The sequence below is a fragment of the Narcine bancroftii genome, chromosome 2 (assembly GCF_036971445.1).
Source record: "Narcine bancroftii isolate sNarBan1 chromosome 2, sNarBan1.hap1, whole genome shotgun sequence".
NCBI classification, from domain to species: Eukaryota; Metazoa; Chordata; class Chondrichthyes; order Torpediniformes; family Narcinidae; genus Narcine; species Narcine bancroftii.
The window spans coordinates 255,127,682-255,150,548 of record NC_091470.1 but is presented as its reverse complement, the minus strand read 5'-3'; the positions used below and the strand labels follow the sequence as shown (position 1 = coordinate 255,150,548).

Below are 22,867 nucleotides of genomic sequence, written 5' to 3'. Positions count from 1 at the left end.
GGGAAGGGAGGAGAGAACTGGAAAGACAGGAAACTGGGAGGGGAAAGAAAAGGCACGCAAGTTTAACAGAAAGCAGAAAAATCAATATGCCATTTGGCTGGAGAGTGCCCAGGCAGAAAATAAGGTGTTGTTCCTCCAATCAGCCAGACAGTCTGCCACATCTTTTTCCACTATGAGGTCTTCTAGTCCAGATCTTCCGAAATGTCTGCCACCTTCCACAGACGTGGTATCCCCTCCACCACCATCACTTAGCCCTCACCCACATCCTATCCATTTCCTGCTAATTTTCCCTGGCCCCCTCTGCCCCCAGATGCAACAAACATAGAATCCCCCTCATCCTCACCTACCACCCCACTAGCCTCTGCATCCAACACATTATCTGCCGGAATTTCTGGCACTTACTACAGGATCCCATCACCAGATACATTTTTCCTTCTCCTCCCCTCTTGGCCTTCTGTAGAGACCTCTCCGAGATTCCTTCGTGCACATTGCTTCCCACTTATCCCTCCCCTGACACCTTCCCTTGTGGCCGCTCGAGGAGCAACACTTGCACCCACACCTCCTCCCTCACCATGGTCTGGGGCCCCAAATGGACCTTTCAAGTGAAGCAACACGTATATCCATAGGACTCATTTACTGCATTTGGTACTCCCTTTGTGGTATTCTCTATATCCAGAGACTGGTTACAGATTGAGAGATTGCTTTGCTGAATACCTCCTGTCCGTGCGCCACATAGTGACGCCAGTAGCCAACCATTTCAATTCTGAATCACACTCCTAGACTCGCATGTCTGTCCATGGCCTTTTGCAACATCCTGCCCTGACCACCCGCAGATTGGGGGAACAACACCTTATCTTCTGTCTGGCATTTTCCAGCCAAATGGCATGAACATTGATTTCTCTGCTTTCTGTTTAACTTACTCACCTTTTCTTTCCCCTCCCCCTTTCCTGTCTTTCTAGCTTTCCCCTCCCTTCCCTCTTACCTACCCAGCCATCTCCTGCCTTTGCCACCCCCCCCCCCCCACTACCCTTTTGTTCCGATGCCTGCAGGCATTCTCTCATTCCTTGATGAAGGGATCAAGCCTAAAATGTTGGTTATGTATTTCCATCTTTGCTACATAAAGGACATGTTTGACCTGCTGAACTTCTTCAGTATTATGGGTTGCTTTTACTGGAAGCCTTTAATAGCTTTTTGCTTGCACCTTGAAGAAGGGCTCCCAAATGTTAGCTTTACCTCCAATGGATGCTACAAGACCTTCTGAGTTCCTCAAGCATTTTTGTGTTTTTACTACAGTCACAGTGTCGGCAGCCTTTCATGTTTCACTCCAACCTTACTCGATGACTCGATTTCCAGCAACATTTTAGCTGGATAATCTCTGCACCCTTCCAATATTGATATCCTTCCTATAGCTGGACGACCAGAACTGCACACAGTACTCCCGGTGTGATTCTCACCAATGCCTTCTACAGCTATATCATGAGGTCCCAACTTTTGTACTCGATACTCCTTTCTCTGAAGGCAAGTGTTTCAACTACCTTCTTTACCACCATATACCTGAGTTGCCACTTCATGGAGTCATTGTACTATTTATTCCCAGGCACCTCCAAGAAGTTGTTAGCAGCATTGACCAGGATACGGTTTTCAGTTATCTTTTTAAGTAAGGAAAGTTGTGTAAGAAGTATTGTAGGTCAGACAAAGTTCACAAATTTACTGCAGAGGCCTGATTCTGTAGGCTTATCACACCAGCAATTCTATTTTCAGCCCCAAAGCAACAACAGTCTTTCTTAGGATGTCATGTAAAAGTGGTCAAACAGCAGCATATCAAACCAATGTCAGAATCCGAATTTATTGTCATGAAATTTGGTGTTTTGTGGCAGCATCATTAGTTCATATTATAACCATCTTACAACATTACTATAAATTAAAAAAATAGTGCACAAAAAGTAAGGCAGTCTCTTTGGTTCATTGATTATTCAGGAATCAATAAATCTGAAGAAGTTGTCCTTGTGCCGATGAGTGCTTGCCTTTAGACTCCTGTGCCTTTTTCCTGATGGTAGCAGAGGGAAGAGGGCATGGCCTGGATCGTGAGGGACTTTGAAGATAGAGGCTGCTTTTTAAAGACATTGCCTCATGTAGATGTCCTTGATGGAATGAAATCTGGTGCCTGTGATGTCACAGGCTGAGTTAACAACCCATTGGAGTTTATTCTTGTCCTGAGAGTTGGCGCCTCCGTACCAGACAGTGATGTAATCCTCCCGAAGGCTCTCCGTGATACACCTGTAGAAGTTTGTTTTTAATATTTTAAATTTTTTCTATACATGTAGTCATAACATTTACATAATAATACAGATTTCAAAGAACCAAAATAAAGTTACATTCATGATGGTTTTCACCCCATCCCACAAACTCTGCCCACCCAACCTCCCCCTCAAAAAATATAATATAGATAATATAAAACTAAAAAAGCAAAAGAGAAAAGAAAGAAATAGAAAGTTTTTGGATTGCTTAGAGAAGCATCGTCTGGCACATATCTCAAAAATTTTTATAACTACTCAGAAGAGAATCTCGCAAGTCGAGGTGCATAGGAAGGATATTATTACAAATTTAATCCCATTATTTGAGCGTACAGGTTCCAAATTTGTATTAACCTAGAATACTTATTTCTCAAATTATACTTATCTTTTTCCAAAGGAATACAACTTTGAATCTTTGCATGTCACCAAAACATACTCAAAGATGTATCGGACTTCCGAGTGACTGCAATACATTTCCTTGCTACTGCTAAAGCTAATTTAACATATTCCAACTGATGAACTGATTATTTTAATTTAGGTCTTGTACGTTCAAATTTCCCTAATAAAAATAAATTAGGACTTTGTTGTAAGTCAATTCCTGTAACTTGTTCCAAAATGTTTTGTAAATCTGTCCAAAAAGGCCTTACATTGGGACAAGACCAGTTGAATGTCAAAATAATCCAACATCTACATCACATCTAAAACATTGATCAGATAAATCTGATTTCAATCTATTTAATTTCAGTGATACAATATATAACTGATGTAGAAAATTATATTGGACTAATCTGTACCTAACCTTAATAGTGTTTGTATTAATTCCTTCCATAAATCTTCCCATATTTGTTGATCAATTATAATATTCAAATCTGTTTCCCATCTCTTTCTAGATTTATGAAGTCCTTGTTTGAGAGTTCCTGCTTGTAAAAATTAATATATCATAGATGCAAATTTTTTAACAATTCCTCTCCTAATTTCGATATAACCAGGTAAAAGCATAGTCGGTCCAAGCTTATCCCTTAAATGTGCTCTTAATTGAAAATAACAAAAAAGAATGTTATGTGGTATAGCATATTTATTCCTCAATTGCTCAAATGACATTAATTGACCCATTTCATAACAATCTTCAACACTTACAATCCCCTTACGAGACCAAATATTCAAAAACTTATTATTCCTTGAAAAAACTATAAGGGGATTTTGAATCAATGGCATTTTAGGCAATATAGACCCTTTTTACACCAATCTCATCATTTATTTTATTCTAAATATTAAGCAAATGTTTCAACAGTGGGGATTCCTTATCATTAACCATCAATTTCAGTTGTCACATATAAATTCTTCTGATCTCCTCTCTCCAACCTTATTCAGTTTTATATTAACCCATGCTGGTTTTTCATTTTCAATAAAGGAAGCAAGAAATCCCATTTGCATCGCTTGATATAATTTCTAAAATTAGGAAGCTGTATACCTTCATTCATATTTCCATGTTAATTTCTCTAAAGAAACTTTTGACATTTTACCTTGCCATAGAAATTTCCTTATTTGTTTAATACAAAAATATTTTCAGGTATTAAAATAGGTAATGTTTGGAAAAGATATTGTATTCTTGGAAATAATTCATTTTTATACAGTTAACCCTTCCAACTAATGTTATAGATAAATTTATCCATTTTTTCAAATCTCAATCTTTTAAGTAATTCAATTTATATAAATTCTTCAAATTTCTATCCCTACATAAGCCTAGATATTTAATACCCTCTGTAGAAGTTTTCAAGAGTTTTCAGTGACATACAGAATCTCCTCAAAGTATAGCTGCTGGTGAGCCTTCTTTGTGATTGCATCAATGTGGATGACCAGGACAGATCCTCAGAGATGTTGACATCTCTCCACTATTGAGCCCTCAATGAGGACTGGGTAGTGTTCCCCTGGCTTCTTTCTGAAGTCCACAATCATCTCCTTAGTTGTGCTAACTTTATGCACAAGGTTGTTGTCGTTACAACATTCAATGAGCTGATCTATCTCTCTCCTAAATGCTTCCTCATTGCTGTTTGTTATTCTGCCACCATCTGTGGTGTCATCAGAAAACTTGTAGATAGCACTGGAATTGTGTATGGCCACACAGTCATGGGTGTATAATGCAGTGGGCTAAGCTCACATCCTGAGGGTGCACCTGTGTTGACAATCAGTGAGGAGGAGATGTTGTTTCCAATTCATACTGACTTTGGCCTTCTGATAAGAAAGTCAAGGATGCAGTTGTGGGGGGGGGGGGGGGGAGGAGGTACAGAGACCTAGAGTTTGTAGCTTCTTGACCAACACTGAGGGAATAATGGTAATGAGCGATAGCTGATGAAGAGCAAATATACATATGAATGATTGTTTTTGAGGTGGTCCAGAGCTGAATGGAGTAACAGCGATATTGCTGTGGAGCGATTGTGATGATGGGCAAATTGCAGTGAGTCCAGATTTTTGCTTAGGTACATGATAATTCTGGCCATGACCAATCTCTCAAAGCATTTCATCACAGTCAAGTTAGTGCTACTGGGTGGTAGTTGTTGAGGAAGCTCACTCTTGGACTGGGATGATTGATGCCTTTTTGAAGAAGGTGGGAGCGTCTGACTGCAGCAATGAAAGGTTGAAAATGTCCAGCTAATTGGTTGGCACAGATTTTTAGTACCATGCCAGGTATGGTGTAAGGGCCTGACACCTTGCAAGGGTTCACCCTCTTGCACAATGTTCTAATGTTGCCCTCAGAGCGTCGTCATCAATCCCATAGTAAATGCTTCCTGTTGTCAGTGTCTGAGAGGAAGAAATTTACATTATGATGCAAATAAATACAATGATCTTGAGCCATGGATAACGTGACAGAATTTTATCATGATCTTCTTTTCAGGAACCCAAACTATCACACTGCAATCTAGACTGAATTTTTGTTTCACCAGAGTGAACACTCACCTTAGTAACAATGGTATCATGTTCATATTTACAGAACCGTTCACCATCGGTGCTTCACTCTCAGCCACCTTCCATGACTCAACAACAACAGAATCAGATGTTACAAGGATTTCTCTGTCAGGAACTCAACGTGCATCCACCACCCCAACCTGTGTCTGGACACCTGTGCCAAACTTTTCATTTGGTGCCTTGAGAAGGCCGTTGAACAACCAGACAGACCCTAATTAACTCTGTTGAGTTATTGCAGAAGCTCTGAGTAACTGAGCTCCACTTCTGTGGCAATGCATAGTTTCCAGCTGGCTCTGCAAACATTCTATTAACTGATCAATGCTTTTCCAAGAATATATATATATTTGCATAGCTTATTAGAAAAGTAACATTATACATTAATTTAGCACCATTCACATCCACAAAGCACACTCATTTGCTATATATCAGCATGACATCAATGTTTCTTTTACATATATTCCATGAGCTATATGCTCAAGATATTTTATGCAGCCTTCAGCTTCACACCTTTGAATAGCAGGAGGGTTTTTAAACTCTGATTTTACCATAGATCCTTTGCTATGGTAGCACCAAGCTTCAGTGTGCCTCACAGTCTTGGTCTTTGGAATGTTCTCGACCACTGTATTCAGTCAATGTTTCAGGAGTGGTAAGGGTTATCTTTCACTGAGTTGAAGTAGTGCAGGCCATTTGGACCACCTCTGCTGGTAAATGAGATCATGGCTGATTTTTTTTTACCTCAGTGTTCAGCTATGTTCATCCTAAATCCCTTGATTCCCTTGACATTTATTGGCATTCTGTGTCTTGGGTATGTTCAGCAACGGACCCTCCTCAGCCCTCAGAAGAAGCCTTCAAAAGGTTCACCACCCTTCAGTGGAAGATGTTTCTTATTTCTGTCCTGAATGGGCCTCCTCTTATTTTGATGTTTTGATCCCTGGACCTATATTTTGCAGCTAAGGGAAACATCGTCTTTGCATCTACCCTGCCAAGCTCCAGAAGAATTTTGTACTTTGCAGTGTTATCATTTCCTACCCCACTAAAGTGGAATCCAAGTACGTTTCCATAATTCCATGGTTGAGAAGATCAGACCTGTAAACAATATTTAAGGTGAGGTCTCACCAAGATCCTGTGTAATTGGAACAAGGCAACTCTGGTTCTCAAATCCTGTTATAATAAAGGCCAATTTATATCATTTGCCTTTCCAAATACTTGCTGTATATTTTAAATTTGTAATTCATTTACAAGATCACACATGGCCTTTTTAACTTGTTCCATTTAAAAATACTCTTTTAGACCAAACTGGAGACTTTGTATTTTTTTTACATTATATTCCACCAATCGCATCCTTGGCTATTCACTTAGTTTGTCTCACTGAATTTTTCTCACAACCCAAATGCCTACAGCTTTGTATTATCAGCAGATTTGCATAACGTTGATCCCCTCATTCAAATCATTGATATGGTTGTGAACAGCTAGGGCCCCAGCACCCTGTGTGCCGCACTCTACTTATCACAGCCTCCCAACTTGACTCATTTATTCAAAATCTTTATTCTCTACTCACTAATGAATCCTCAATTCAGCATCTTACCCTCAACATCTTGTGTTCTAATTCTGTTTAACCAATCTCTTGGGTGCTATGTTTACCAAAGCCTTCTGAAATTTCAAATGCACCACATCAAATGGATTTCCCTTTAATGGTTTGCTAAGTACAACAGACTGTCAAAATTTCCCTTAAAGAACACCATGCCAATCTTTTTTATTATTTTCCAGGTGTCATGTTCTGACAATAATAGGTTGCATCAAATTTCTTACTATTGGGATATGTTACTTGGCCTATGATTCATTTTTCAATTCTTAGAGGTTCCATTTTCTACCTCCCAATCTAGAGGTACATCACAAAATCTATTGATTTTTGCAAGATGACAACTAGTGCATCCACCTTCAAAGCCCTGTGATGCACATCATGTCCTGGGGATTTATTACCAATTTTTTTTTCTAATACAGTACTGCCTTTTGACCTTTGCTTTTATTTCTCTGTGCATCCATGGGATAAGTGCACACACTCCTGTCACACAACTCTATCGATGAACCTTGACAGACAGGGCAGCATGCAGTGACTTGTTACTCCAGCTGCACATCGACCTGACAAAGGGCATTTGGCCCTTCATTGAAGTGAGTTCTAAGTGCTGTTCTGAAAATTCTGGTGAAGTACTCTGCTCAATGAGCCATCTGACAGGATCCTCCATTTTATTTCCCCACAAAGCTTAGAATAGTGTGCACAGCCAACTGTCTATTTGACTTGTGGTCAGAGGTGTTTCACTGCACAAGCTTTTCAACAAGGGAAAGGTGGTACAGTTATAACGCGATAGTTGGTATCCAAGAAAATCACATTGCAAAAAAAGTGGGGTCATGCTAAATCGGAGTTTCACTACTGTGTGCAATATATAAACATCTAGATTTCAGTAGCACTTGCACCTGCACCCTTCATCAACGTGATGAATTCCCCCCCCAAGATGCACCACTTCTAAACATCCGCTGCGCCACAGGGTGGCCATCCCTGGTACTGCATCTTTTAAAATGGGCTCGCTTAATGTCCTATCTCAAAGAATGGAACGTGGACATTAAGGGGTCCAATGACTCATCGCGTTATATCCAAATTCACGTTAAATCAGGGTTCCACTGTTCTGCACAATTCAATAGAATGGAATGTTCTGTGGCAACATGGCTTTACCCTTGTCTTGCAATGGCAAGGACAGATAGAACCCAATTAAAGAAAAATATTCAGCAATGCTAATAAAATTTTGGAGCAATTTGCATGTCCTGTTACTTTTTCCTTGATCCTTTCACCCTGAATTCCCATTCAAGAGAATGTGGAACAGTAAACTTCACTTATTTGAAGTACAGTTTGTTAAACTGATGTACCTGATAATATGCTACCTGTATTTTGCTGTTTGAAAAGAAATATACATTTGGATAATTACTCATTATGTCTTTTTAATTACTTTCAATAGGTGTTAGAATCACGTGTGCATGCATTTAAACAATCTTTCAACAGATGTAAATTTACTACAGCGTAAGTGGTGACATTAAATCCACCATTATCTCGTTGGGTCCCTAAAGAGCAATCCAGTCAAATTTCCATACACTTGCCTCTTGGCCCAGCAAATATTTCACCCTCGAGAGTTAGCTAACTCCTTTTCACAAACCACATCCACTGGTTTTTCAGGCTGTGTATTTTGGATCATGATAATACTCTACATTTGCAGGAAACTTTTTTTTTGCAACCTTATTTATGTCCTCTATCCTTGACCACATCCAGTAATAGAAGTAGTTTCTCTATTTAACCTATCTAAATCTGCTGTGATCTTGTACATCTCTATTAAATTTCCCATCAGCTTTCTCTGCTGTGACAAGAACGAGCCCAACTTCAGTTGTAGCTGCTGAGCCTCCACACCTTTCCTAAAGTGCAATAATCAGATTTGAGTTCAGTACTGCAGATGTTGCCTTTCAATGCAGAGCAGTGTCAGCTAATAAAACTGGGCAGATATTTTGTTAGTGATACCCTGCTCAAAATTACTTGATCTTTGACAATTAATTTCCAGATCAAAAGTAGAAATTAGTGATGTGTGTAGTTGTCACTGACAGACACAAATTTTTGTTTCCTTGTTAAAAGTGACAGCAACAAAGAAAGAAATTATATTCTACCAACACATTGTCTGTCTTGTTATTTGATCCATACATCTTTTCATTTTACTGCAATCGGAGTTGATCTTGTTTTCAAAATCATTATTTTAATAATCTGTTTAGTTTCAGATTATGATTACTTCTCGGTTAGTGGTGATCAAGATGTTGAACAAACTGAATTTGACAAGTCCTCCACCATTCCACGAAATAGTGATATAAGCCAATCTTATCGCCGAATGTTCCAGGCAAAGCGTCCTGCATCCACAGCAGGCTTGCCAACAAACTCTGGACCAGTGATGATGACCCCAGGCGTTGCTACAATCAGGCGGACGCCCTCAACCAAACCATCGGTACGAAGAGGAACTGTAGGAACAGGCCCAATACCAATTAAGACTCCAGTGATTCCTGTTAAAACTCCGACTGTGCCTGAAGCAGGTGGCTCAACTAGCATGCAGTTTGGGCCAGAGGAGTGCTCAGAGCAAGGTTCTGAGGTGGCAGAAAGCAATACATCTTCACCTGCTTGTACTCAAGCACCTGCCACCTCACCTGTGCCATCCCAGTCCGTTAATCCTACGGAAGAAGACAGGCAGTCTGTGATGAGCCAACAGATAACATCAGTACTTGGAGTCTCCAACTTTGCTCTCACTGTGCCAACTGCATCAGGAGATCATTCTGGTGCACTCATGAGCCTTCAGGAGCCAAATGTGGCAGGTGAGAGTTCCCAGGCTCCCATACCTCCACAAGGTGAAGACATGCTCAGCGCCATACGGCGGGGAGTAAAACTGCGAAAAACGACAACAAATGACCGTTCTGCACCTAGATTTTCATAAATGTACAGATTCTAGTGTGGGAATTAAGGTAGGGGTTGCGGTGATCTGAATAAATCCATTCCACTATGTTTGGGGATGATTCAATAATATACCATCATGGATATTATTTGAGATACCCATAAGAGAGGAGACAGGTGAACTAAGTGGGGAAAAGGTTGTTTGGAATCAGAGCTTTAATAGATATGTTACTTTTTTTGATTTTACAATCTATAAATATAAAAGCTGTTTCCTGTTGCAGCTGCTTTTTTAGTTTGCCAGTTGCTTTTTTTCCTCCCTTCTGTCAGAAGGTGCCAAATCATATATAATATGCTCTGAATCTCATTGTAATCTGACAGAGCACAACATTCAAAAGATTTTTTTTTAACTGAGGAATGGAAATGTTATTTAAAGCTGTCAGGAAAGGAGTTCAATAACTGAGAGTTGAAGTTCATTGAATTCAGAGCATTTGAGGAAAATGGAAGATTTAATTTATTGGGTCTTATCCATGTACAAAGATTTTTCTGTCGGAGGGAGCGAGCATCACTCAGTATTAGACATATTTACTATAGAGTAAATAGAGGTGAATTATCGCAGACCACCAGCTAACATTATAGAAGCAATACAGCGAAGCTAAGGCATGATGAGTCAACGTGGATTTAATGTTTAGTCGTTAATTAGAGTGCCATGACAGTAACAGACTTTAAACAAAAAATGGATGTTTTTACACAGTTAGCATACAGTAATTTTCTACTGCTTAATGTTGATCCTATTGAAATGAGCCATTCACAGCCAGAATTTGTAATTTCATAATCTGTTTAGACACTGCTTTCTGTTAAATTTAACTCCCCACAGAAGATGGCTTGTTTGTGCGCATGTGGCCCAATGTTATTTTCTTTACACCTGCAGGAGTTCATAGGCTGTCATCACCTTTCCCTTTCTCCACTATTTTTCTAATTTTAAATACAGATTTTAGACTAAAACAGCAGAAAGTATGCAAAGTACAGGAGTACTGTATCACATTTTTAAAAGCTCAAAAGGTAGCAGGGAATTCTCTAAATAACATTGCCTTTTTTCTCAAATTTTCTTTTTAAACAAGTTTGACCCAGCAGGCTGGGATAAGTAAAACCCATATATACAGTAATAAGAAAACAAAATGTTCATACTATGACAGAGCAGTAGCCATAGAATTACAGCTCAGGTCCTATCCCTTGTGCAACAATGTGTTCTATAAAAAATACGTTCAGGGGCTTGTTTATTATGTATTGCACCTCTCAATTTATATTTAGGAAGCTGAAAATTGAGAGGAGTGAGCAAACATTTTCTGTAGTTGCCATCTCCTCTATGCATGATTAATACTTGTATATGTTTAGAATCTTGACTAAATTGAGTCTTTGCATTATATCAATGTTGTATTGTGTTTGCATCAATAATGGCTGGTCTCGGTCATACAATTTTCAGTAAATCATTACACCCCCTTGATTGCTATTCCACCTTCATTCAATGCCAGCACAAGGTGGTAGCAGATTTGTAAATTGTTTTCAAATGATGTTTGCTTTTCTAAGCACGAGCCAGTTAGCACAATTATGAGTATTTTTAATCTTGCAGATGTTTTTACATAAACTTTGAACATTTCATGGCCCAGAAATCAGATTTTTTCCATCAATTCTCAAGGCACAAAATATAAAGTCATTTGTTTTAAATGAAATTAGGTTTGATCTTTGCAGGATAGGTTGAGCAAGCCAACATTTGAAATTACACAGTTGCATAATATGTAATAAACAAGTCCCTGGTGAGAAAATGGTAATATCTTTGGAGTGCCTGTGGAGATTCTGATATAAAAGTATAATTGAGAAGACCAGTATACAATGAGACAGGAATAGCTAACATAGAATAGTAATTCCAGCTGATGCAGATGACACTAATAGTCAATGGTTACTTACTAGCTCTTCATACTAAAATCATGGCCACAACGGCAAGTGTTCAGTGCAAGACATGTGTAGGAAAACTTCATCAAGACACAGTGTATTGAAGTAGATTCTAAAATTCATCACACATCTTTGCATCTCTTCATGGTTAAATATTAAAGAATGTTGCCAAAATTTTAATAATGTGTAAACAGAATTGTTTTTGGAACAGTAAACATTTGATGTGTTTTGCATATTGTACGAAAAAGGCTATCACACTGAAACTAGAATGGTTTCTAATAGTAAATTATTGTGGCTTTTTTGTTTTTGGTTTGTATTGAGAGTTGACCTCTCCTTGTGAAGTTTCATTTTGGTTGACAGGTGTAAATATAACTACAGTATATCATTTTTTGTGTGTAATGATTGCTTCAGCCTATATTAAAGAAATTTTTAAAAATCCATTTTGTGATGAATTGTCTGTTCATAACATTAAAAAATTGGGTCTTTCAGTCACATCAGTGCCAGCATAACCCAAAACTGATTAGATGATTAAAATGACGGTCTATTTCTACAAAACCGGCAATCCGTGGACAAAAATGATCAACTGTGGACTTTTTATTATGATTCCAATTGGGTGGTGTAGCAGGCCAAATTCTTTTACTTGTGCAACATAATGATGGTAAATTGACTGGAAACAACTGAAAGAAATGTGTATTCTCTGGCCTCAAAGCAGGTCAAAGTCCAGGTCTGTTGCTGTGTGTAACTCAACATCTGGCTTTACAAAGCCTTTCCATCATCTACAAGCCTTGTCAGACATGTAATAGAATACCCTCCATTCACAGCACCAACGGCACTTGGAAATATCAGCATTGTCCCTGACAAAGCAACTTCATGCATCACCCCACTGTTCACTTGTTCCCAAAGAGGCTGCAGTCGAGCACTGACAAATTGCACTTCAGTTACTCACCTGGTCAACTTCAAAAGCATCTTGCTGAACCCAGCTTCACCCATCAGGAAAGATGAGGGCAGTTCACAGGATTACCACAAACTACACATTTCTCTTCCTCCCTTCCTGCACCCTACCGTACCCCGTCAAGTCTCAAACCCTTCTGAATCAAAAATTACTTTGCAATTTTTCAAAAATGCTGGAGCGCCCTACCAAGCATCATTGACCTCTACTTTCACCTGAAGGAGTGCAGTGATCCAGGAAGATGACTCACAAGCACTACCACCTGAAGAGGAATTGTGAATAAAACAAATGTTCCCCTTGTCTGTCATGTACACTGATTCAAAACAAATTGCAATGTACGTTGGCCAAAACAGTCTTTGAGATTTTCTACAACTATAAATGGGTTAAATTAAGCCTTGTGAGTGTCCCGTGCCTTCTGGCGGGAGACTCAACAGCTCATCGTGCCGTTCCTTGGCACTCGGTATCTCTCACGTGAGGTCCATTAAATGAGTATGCAGACGTCCATATTATGGTTCCGCACGCCTGCAGAACCGCGCTGGCAACAGTTCGCGATGCTGTGCGCCCATTTGGCCCACTGCACGGCCACTACATCACTCCCCCCCCCCCCCCCCCCGAATCATCGCCGGAAATTTAAACACCAGTTGCGTGTCCCTTAGGTGGATGCCCATGTCGTCTGGGCTGGGGGCATTGAATAGGTGCAGTGGGATCCATATGGGCAGGCTTGAGTCTGTCTACACTAAACAGCCCAATGTCCCAAGTAAACACAACCTCGTCCCTCTTAAACACACGGAAAGGGCCCTCGTATGGTCGTTGTAACAGCACTCCTGGGACCTCTGCGTACAAAAACAAAATCAGCATCCAGGAGCTGTGGGGGCACATGTTTAGGGGTTCCATGCCAGTTGATAGAAACAGGTTTCCTGCTAGTGATACTACGTCGAAGCTGCTGAAGGACATCCAGGTCAGAGTTGGTTGTGAAATTAATGTTGCCTGGACTGTACCATAACCATCTCTGCAGATGATGCAGTCAAATCCTCCTTTGGGGCCATGTGAACTAGAACCCATGGCAACTCATAGACCCAATTGGGACCGCGGACTTTAGTTGCCAGTGAAAATGTTCCACAAGGCTGTTGGACTGTGGATGGTATGCCATAGTGTGATGCAGGTGTGAGCCGCAAAGGCAGACCATAATTCAGGGGTGAATTGTGCTCCGCGGTCTGCAGTTATGTGCATTGGGACACCAAATCTAGCGATTCAATTAATGATAAACACCCAAGCATGTTTCAGTGTCACTAATGGCAACGGGGTGGCCTCTGGCCAGCACGTGGAATGGTCCACCACTGTTAAAATGTACCTCATGTTTTGAGATACTGGCAATGGTCCGACCAGGTCCACGGGCACGTGTTCAAACCTCCTGCGTAGCGCTGGAAAAGGCTGAAGAGGTGCCTGGTGGGCCGCTGAATTTTGGCCATCTGGCAGGAGGTACATGTACGTGCCCATTGAGCGACATCTTTTTTTAGTCCATGCCACATGTATTTATTTGACATGAGCTTGACTGATGTTCTGATGGATGGATGAGAAAAAGCGTGTATCTGGTCGAAAAGGCGTCGCCTCTATGATCCTGGAATCAACGGTCTAGGGTAGCCCAAAGACACGTCACAAAGAAGGGTTGGGCTGCCCTGTTGTGGCGCCACCCATTTTATGTCCAGGTTAGTAATGGCCGTATTGTATACCTGAACATCGGGGTCTATGGCCTGTGCACTGGCCAATTCAAAAATATCGATTCCACCCTGAATATAATATACAGTCAGACTGGACAACATATTTGTGACAAGATTGTCTTTTCCTGAAACATGGCGCACATCCATCGTGAATTCTGAAATGTGTGATAAGTGACGCTGTTGTCTTACTGACAACAGTAAGACAACATGGATCCATTATTTTGCTGAAGGCAAAAATGAGTGACTTATGATCTATAAACAGAGTGAAATGCCGACCTTCCAAAATATATCGGAAGTGCCGTGTGGCTAGGTACAATGCCAACAGTTCCCAATCAAATGTACTATATTTCACTTCCACTGACCTTAAATGCCTGCTGAAGAAAGTGAGGGGTTGATAATGGTCATTGACGTACTGCTTGAGAACCGCACCCACAGCTGTACTTGAGGTGTCAGTTCTCAGTACCAAGGTTGCCTCAGGGATGGGACGGGCAAGCATTGCTGCTTTGGCCAATGCCTTTTTGGCAGTCGTAAATGCAACATCTGCCTCTGATGTCCACGTAATATCCCTGTGCTTGGTGGAGATGATCTGAAACAGTGATCGAGGAATGTCAGCAGCTGCAGGAATAAACCGGTGATAGAAGTTTATCATGTCGAGAAATTTCTGCAGACCCTTAACCATTGTAGGTTTGAAAAAAAAGCACGAACAGTGTCTACCTTGCAGGATAAGGGAAATATACCGTCGGCCATGATCTTGTGTCCTAGGAAGTTGATGGTGGATCTGCCAAATTGACATTTGTCAGGGTTGATGGTAAGACCGAATTCCTCTTGCCGTTGGAAAAGGCAGCACAAATGCTGATGGTGATCTTTCTCACTTTGACTGGCTACGAGGATGTCATCCAAGTAAATGTATGCAAACTCCAAATCCCTGCCTAAAGTGTCCATCAGCTGCTGGAAGGTTTGAGCAGCGTTTTTCAATTCAAAAAAATGCAAAAAGCCCAAAGAGGGTATTAATTGCTCTTTTAGGAATATCTTCCTTATGGATATATATCTGATGATATCCCTTGACCAGATCAACCTTGGAAAAAATGTGGCAACAGTGTAGATGGGCAGTGAAATCCTGTATATGAGGAATTGGGTACCTGTCAGATGTAGTAACATTGTTAAGCCTATGGACATCACCGCAGGGTCTCCATCCACCTGTTTTCTTGTGTACCACATGTAATGGTGATGCCCAAGGACTGTTGGATCATCAAATGATACCCAACTCCTCCATTGCTGTAAACTCCACTTTTGCTTGCAGCAGTTTATCAGGTGGAAGATGACGAGCCCTGGCATGAATCGGTGGGTCTGAAGTGTCTGTGTAATAAGACACACCATGAGCTGTTTTTGAGGCATTGAAATTAGGAGTGAGAATACAGGGAAATTTGTTGAGCAAGGCAGCATAGGCATCCTTGTGCAGTGTATGTACCCCGAGCTGGGAAACTCTCTCTTTGCTGCTTGAAAGTGGGTATGTCTGAAAGGTGGTGGCATGAACCAATTTCCTCTGTTTCACATCCACCAGTAAGTCAAGGGATCATAAAAAGTCTGCATCTAAATTGGGTTGAGCAACAGAAGCTAAGATGCACTTCCAATGGAATGTGGTCCCTCCTATTGCAATTGTGATCTGTCGCGTGCCAAAGCTGGGAATGGTAGTGCCATTCACAGCTCAAAGAGCCAGGTGTTGTTTATGCGTTCTTTCAAAATAGATTAGCAGGAGTAAACTGACCTCAGCACCTGTGTCTACAAGAAACTTGCGCTTACCCACGTCGTCTTGAAGTTACAATAGGCTGGTATTTGCACCAGCTGCTGAGGCCACTACTGGCAGCCAGTTTTTTTCATTTCCCACCTTTTTCCTGTAATAGGTACATGGCCGGACACATTTATGAGCATTTTTTCCCCACCTGCGATGGTAAAAACGCCAATCTCAGTGCATGTCAGCATGTTCCTCTTTCTTTGATTGAACTGCAGATACAGGAGGCTCATAGGATGCGGGAGATGTATCTGCTGCCAAAACAGGCTGTATTTGAGCAGACTCTTGTGTAGGAGTACGGTAGAGCCTGTCAGTCTCCCGCGCTATGTCATGGGGACAGTGGAAATCCATGCTAGCGATGGGTATGGCGACACAAGCTAGGAGCTTTGTTAGGAATTAGGTCTCAAAGAACAGGCAATGAGAATGACTATCCGTTAATTCATTAGGTCTGATGGATTTCTGTCACCCAGGTCTTCCATGTTCAAAAGCCGCATGCTGCCCTCATGTCTTGTCAATTCCAGTGTATCTAGGAGAAACTGGCGGAACCTGGTGTACTGGTTTTCCACCGGGGGATTAGCAATAAATTTGCTTACTCGAGATGCGGTAGCAGCATCCAATGCACCTACAACATGCCAGAACCTTGTGTCCGTCGACAGTTCATGATACCACGCTGTGCGCCCACTCGGCCCACTACAATAATTTAGTTCATATAGTTATTGTTTTCTTATGTACCAGTGTAGTTGCAGCTAATAAGAATCTCGGTGTATCTGTATATTGTATTCATGTACAATATGTGGCAATAACATATTATCAGAGAAAAGAATATTCAGGATGGGGAATTATATCAGGATACTTTATTGTTTGCTTAAAATAATTTTAGTATGTTAGTGGGTTTAAATGAGCTTCACTGATGATGTTGTTGGAAAAATGGAAATTCATGCAACTTTTGTTATATGGAACATGATAAGACAGACCAACAAGATCCTGTATTAAGTTGGTTCTGTTATGGAACACACATGCGTGTAACATCAGATAACAGCTTCGTATTGTGGGACTCAATAGAATCATTTTAGATTAAATAAAGAACATGACGGATTAACCACGTCTCTTGTGAGTGTGTTCTACAGTGGGAGAAATATACAATTGGCAACGAGGATAAAAAAAAATAAATGTTATCCCACACTCCAAATGTTGAGGGTGAGAACAGAAGATTTTAAACTGAAGCTACAATGACCTTGAGCTGCCGATGCTCATTCACAGTGAAACAAAGAGAAGCCAAAAGTGGCAGAAGGACATTTTGAAGAGTACAAGGATCAGAAAACTGGAATGAGTATGTTGAAAGATTCAATTTGTTCTATCCTGCCTGGGGAATAAGAGATACAGAGGACAATTTAATAAAACAGGCAACATTTCTAAGCGAGGTGGGAAGCAGGACATATAGCCTGATAAAATCCCTAACGGTGCCCGCAAGCCTAGATTCTATGCCAAATACACTACCACTTTGTGTGCCCTAGTGGGAGGAAATCTGTCCCCAAGACCAGAATAGAAAGATACCAGTTTTGGACTAGAAAGCAGAAAACAGGCAAAACCGTGAACCAATATATGGCTCAATTGCGTAGGTTATGAAAACCTGCGAGTTTGTAATATTCTTAAATGAAGCCTTAAAGGACATGCTGGTCATCAGTTTGGCCGACTGCAACGCTCAACAATGATTACTGAGTAAAAGATAATTAGACACTGATGCTGCATATGAAATAGCACTGAGTTTCAAAACAGCCAACCACAACCAGGGCATTATACAAGGAGAGCAGCAGGAACATCAATTAAAGAAGATGGGACACCAAGGATGTCTCCACTGCTGAAAAAGTAATCACAGTCCGGATAATAGTTTCTTCAAAAAACCAAATGTTACCTATGTTACAAAGAGGGGTACATTAAATCCAGATACCCAAAGAAAAGGGAAAATGAGCAAAAAGCGGATCACCCCAAGAAGGGAAATCAGAAGTCAAAAAATAAAACACGCAAGGTGAGGAACCTTAAGATGGAAGAGGAAAGTTCTGACAAAAGTTCGAGCAACGACCCAAGTGGCTCTGAAGAGGACAAAGTGACGGAAATATTGCATGTAATAATGTGACAAACCACAATTCAGAAATCTTGATTCCCATTAACATTAACAATGAACCAGTTCAGATGGAACTGGACACTGGGGCTGCAGTGTCCTTAATGCCAAAGAGCTTAAAAACAAGAGTATTACTCAATCTCAAGGTGGGACAATCTGACATGGTGTTGAAAACAGTCACTGGAGAGAAAATCAAAGTATTGGGAAAATGCAAGGTAGACATTGAATATAAGGGACAGACATCTAAAAGATTATCCCTTTACATCATGGACACAAAGGGACCCGCTTTGTTTGGAAGAGATTGTATGTTCCAAATCCAATTGGATTGGAGGACATCAGGGAAATAAAAAATGTACAGATTGAGCCAGAACAAAAATCAAAACTGGAGCAAGTGCTCCAAAAGTACCAGATGGTATTTGGAAAAGACCCGGTGAAAATCCAATGAGTCCACGCCAGACTGCACTTGAAACTGGAGGCCAAACCTAAATTCTTCAAACCAAGGAAGGTTCCTTTTCTGATGAAGAAGGGAATCGTGGCTGAACTCAACAGACTTCAAAATAATAGAAACATTGAGAAACTCCAGTACAGTGATTGCCCCCCCCCCCCACCCCACCCCGCCGATAGATCCTGTTAGAAAATCCAATGGTGAAATTTGAATTTGAGGTGATGATCAGGTCATCATTAATCAAGCTCTGCAAGTACCCCAACATCCAATTCCCAGAACAGAAGACTTGTTTCAAACATTGAATGCTGGTCAGAAGATTGGATTTATCACAAACCTATCAGCAAGTTGAATTGGGTTCTGAGTTAAGAAAATATTTGGCAATCAATTCTCACTTAGGATTGTTCACATGTACCAGAATGCCAAATGGAACATGAGCACCATGTGATATTTCAATCAATAATGGATAAATTGTTGCATAGAATAAATGTGGAATGTTACCTAGACGACATTATCATTACTGGTTGCAACTATGTGGAAGACTTGGCAAACCTGGAAAAAATACTAACCTGACTGAAGGAAGCCAGGGTCCAACTTCATCAAGACAAATTTATGTTTTGGTATCCTCAGTAACATATTTGGGATCAACAATCAACAGTGAAGGAATCCAGATGAACACAGCATGTACCGAAGCTGCCCTCAAGGCACTTTGCCCCACAAATCGAGCGGAATTACAGTCATTCTTAGGTTTGGCGAACTATTATCGAAAACATCCCCAACATTGTGCAACCCGCTTAACCAACTACTAAAGAAGAATCAACAATGTTGATTCTACAGAGAGAAAACTTTCAAGCAGATGAAGAAAATGCTGACCTCTAAAGATAAGGTTCTCATTCACTACAAAGTGACGCTGGTGGTTGATGCATCACCAGTGGGCTTAGGAGCAGTATTGTCACAGGTCACAGGAAAAGGAGAACAACCTGTATCTTACACTTCTCGCTCTTAAACACCCTGTGAACAGAATTATGCACAACTGGAAAAGGAAGGACTGGCCATAATTTTTGGTGTCAAAAGATTTCATCAATACTTATGTAGAAGAAAGTTCACCTTTGTGACAGACAACAAGCTGCTGAGTTTAATCTTGGGCACAAAGAAAGGCATTCTGGTACTAGCAGCCACAAAAATTCAAAGATGGGCAATGCAGCTTGCAGCATACGATAATGATTTAAAACAGTCCAGGGAAGGAAAAATGCCATCCGGATGTGTTGTCATGCCTACCTCTACCAGAGACAGAATAGGATTGATAAACTGGACAGTTAAAAGCCGTTAATCAAGAGCAACTTTGACATTTGCCCAATACAGAAAAAAACTATCAGTAAAGAGGTACAAAATGATGCTGAACTTCACGTTAAATGGATGGCCTGAAGATGAGAGGATTAGGCCCGAATTAAAACCTTATATGCAAAGCAATGAGATATTGATTGAAGATGGTTGTTTATTGTGGGAACAAGAACAATCATTCCAAAGAAATGGCAAGCAACAATGTGAGAAAAACTCCACAACAATCATCCAGGGATGATCCAAATGAAGTCCCTAGCGTGTATGTGTGACTGGTGGCCATCAATGGACATTGAACAGACCATGAGAAGATGTCACATTTGCCAAGAAATGCCACCTAAATCACCCCAAGCTGAAGTTGGATATTGGCACTGAATTCACATTGATTTCGCTAGTCCATTTATGGGCGAAAACTTTCTGATTCTGGTGGATGCACATTCCAAATGGCCTTTGGTATCCCAAATGTGGACAACAGCAGAAAAAAAAAACAATTGATAGACTAAGGAGTATTTTCACAGTGTACAGTTTTCCAATAGAACTGGTCTCCGACAATGTGTCTGATGCTTTCAACCAATTCCTGCAAATATCGGCACCCTGTCATCTGAGTACCAATGGAGAAGTGGAACACTTTATACAGACTTTTTAATAAGTAACGAAGGCCCAGAAGTCACCAAACATAACGTGGCATCACAAGATCGCACATTTTCTGTTATCATGCAGGACAACCCTGCACTCTACAAAACACACATCGGCAGAACTGATGATTGGACACAGTTTGAGAACCATACTCTCCACTGTACACCCAAACATGGGGCTGCGTATCCAGCAATCAGAATTCTAAAAGTTGGACAGGAAGTATCGGTGAGAGATTACATAGAGAATAAAAAAATATGGATAAGTGCTTCTGAAAAAATTTTAAAAATTGAGCCCATGTTCATATTCTGCATTGGTGGGAGAAATGATATGGAAATGGCACAAAGACCATTTGAGAGCAATAGATACTCCAGGGTCCGTTTCTGAGGTGCATGATCTCTGATACACCAGATCCAGAGTGGGTTTATGCCAACGAGGACACATTGGATCTGACCCCATTACCGGTTCGAGATATCCTCACCTTTGGGTACACAGGAGAGTGATGAGCCGCCACTGGATGTCCCAACAGTAACTACCCAAACTCTAGGGTCAGCCGATGAGGAAATGGTACTTTCTCTTTTTTTTGTAATTCTTTATTTATCGCACTATGAACCATATCAACCAATATATTTACAGATGCATCTCTTCAAATATTCAGTGACATTTTCTCTTTTTTCCCCATCCCTCCCTTCCCCCTTCCCTCCAAAAACAGTAAATATTGAACATATAAAATACAATAAAACAATATCTTTAAACAAAAGGAATACAAACAAAAAAGACGTATCATCTACTTATACACATTAAATCTGATCGTGTTTATCTTATCATTTTAGGTGGTGGTGCTCTGAGGCCTGCTCTTTCTGTTATATTCCATATATGGTTCCCAGGTTTTTTCAAACATTGTAACTTTGTCTTTTAAATTATATGTGATTTTTTTTCCCCAATGGGATACTTAAACTTGGCTATATATTCCATTAATGTTTATAGTCATTTAGTCCAACGTGGCCATCTTATATCTTTATTTTCACTTTTTTTTCGCCTCTTCACCATCTCCATCCTTTTTTTCCATTACTGTTTTTTTAAGTTTTCCTTTTTAATCTCAATATATGACAACGCATTTGAGACATGAAATACCCCAACAATCCCCACCAGCAATAACCCTTTAACCCCAAATTAACCTCCCCTCCTTGGATTGCCCCTTGTCCCTTGATGGTAACCACAACTCCCCTTTCCATTTGGTTTGCAAACTTACTCGCGTCAACCGATTTTCCAGTGACCATTATTCTCCCCCCCCCAGAGAACACTATTTTCCTATATTTATAGCAAAGCTCTCTCTCTGTTTTCCCTTCTCTTATCCATCTTTAAATCTTTATATATACATTATCTTTATATTATTACATATTTTTGTATATTTTCTTGCCGGTCTTCCTTCTTGTCACTCCTCCTCTTCTCTTCTCCTGTCCTGCAAATGTTCAGCAAATTCTTGAGTTTTCTTTGGGTCCGAGAACAGTCTCTTCCATTCCCCACGAATAAATACTTTGAGTACTGCTGGATGTCTTAATATAAAGTTATACCCTTTCTTCCATAAAATTGTTTTCGCCGTGTTGAATTCCTTCCTCTTATTTAAAAGTTCGAAGCTTATGTCCGGGTAAGAAAATATTTTTTGTCCCTTATATTCAAACGGCTTATTGTCTTCTCTAACCTTCTTTCTTGCCTGCTCCAGTATGTTTTCTCTTGTCATAGACTTTAGAAATTTTACCAATCTTTCTTTTCTTTGGCTTGGCTTCGCGGATGAAGATTTATGGAGGGGGTAAAAGTCCACGTCAGCTGCAGGCTTGATTGTGGCTGACAAGTCCGATGCGGGACAGGCAGACACGGTTGCAGCGGTTGCAGGGGAAAATTGGTTGGTTGGGGTTGGGTGTAGGGTTTTTCCTCCTTTGTCTTTTGTCAGTGAGGTGGGCTCTGCGGTCTTCTTCAAAGGAGGTTGCTGCCCGCCGAACTTGAGGCGCCAAGATGCACGGTTTGAGGCGATATCAGCCCACTGGCTGTGGTCAATGTGGCAGGCACCAAGAGATTTCTTTAGGCAGTCCTTGTACCTCTTCTTTGGTGCACCTCTGTCACGGTGGCCAGTGGAGAGCTCGCCATATAACACGATCTTGGGAAGGCGATGGTCCTCCATTCTGGAGACGTGACCCACCCAGCGCAG

The 22,867-nt window shown here is 40.6% G+C and overlaps 1 protein-coding gene across 7 annotated transcripts in view; it reads left to right on the top strand.

Annotated features, from left to right (window-relative positions):
* LOC138755249 (protein MTSS 1-like) overlaps window positions 1-12,113 on the top strand; it is a 182,708-nt gene extending 170,595 nt beyond the window's left edge. For 5 of the 7 annotated variants that reach the window (XM_069920888.1, XM_069920885.1, XM_069920887.1 and 2 more), the window contains one exon: window positions 9,063-12,113. In XM_069920888.1, coding sequence (XP_069776989.1) covers window positions 9,063-9,769 — 707 coding nt within the window. In that variant the 3' untranslated portion in view covers window positions 9,770-12,113. Of the gene's footprint in view, window positions 1-5,283; window positions 8,236-9,062 lie in introns of those variants that run through there. The other 2 variants (XR_011352138.1, XM_069920889.1) reach the window with 2 other exon arrangements.
* Window positions 12,114-22,867: the final 10,754 nt, after the last annotated feature.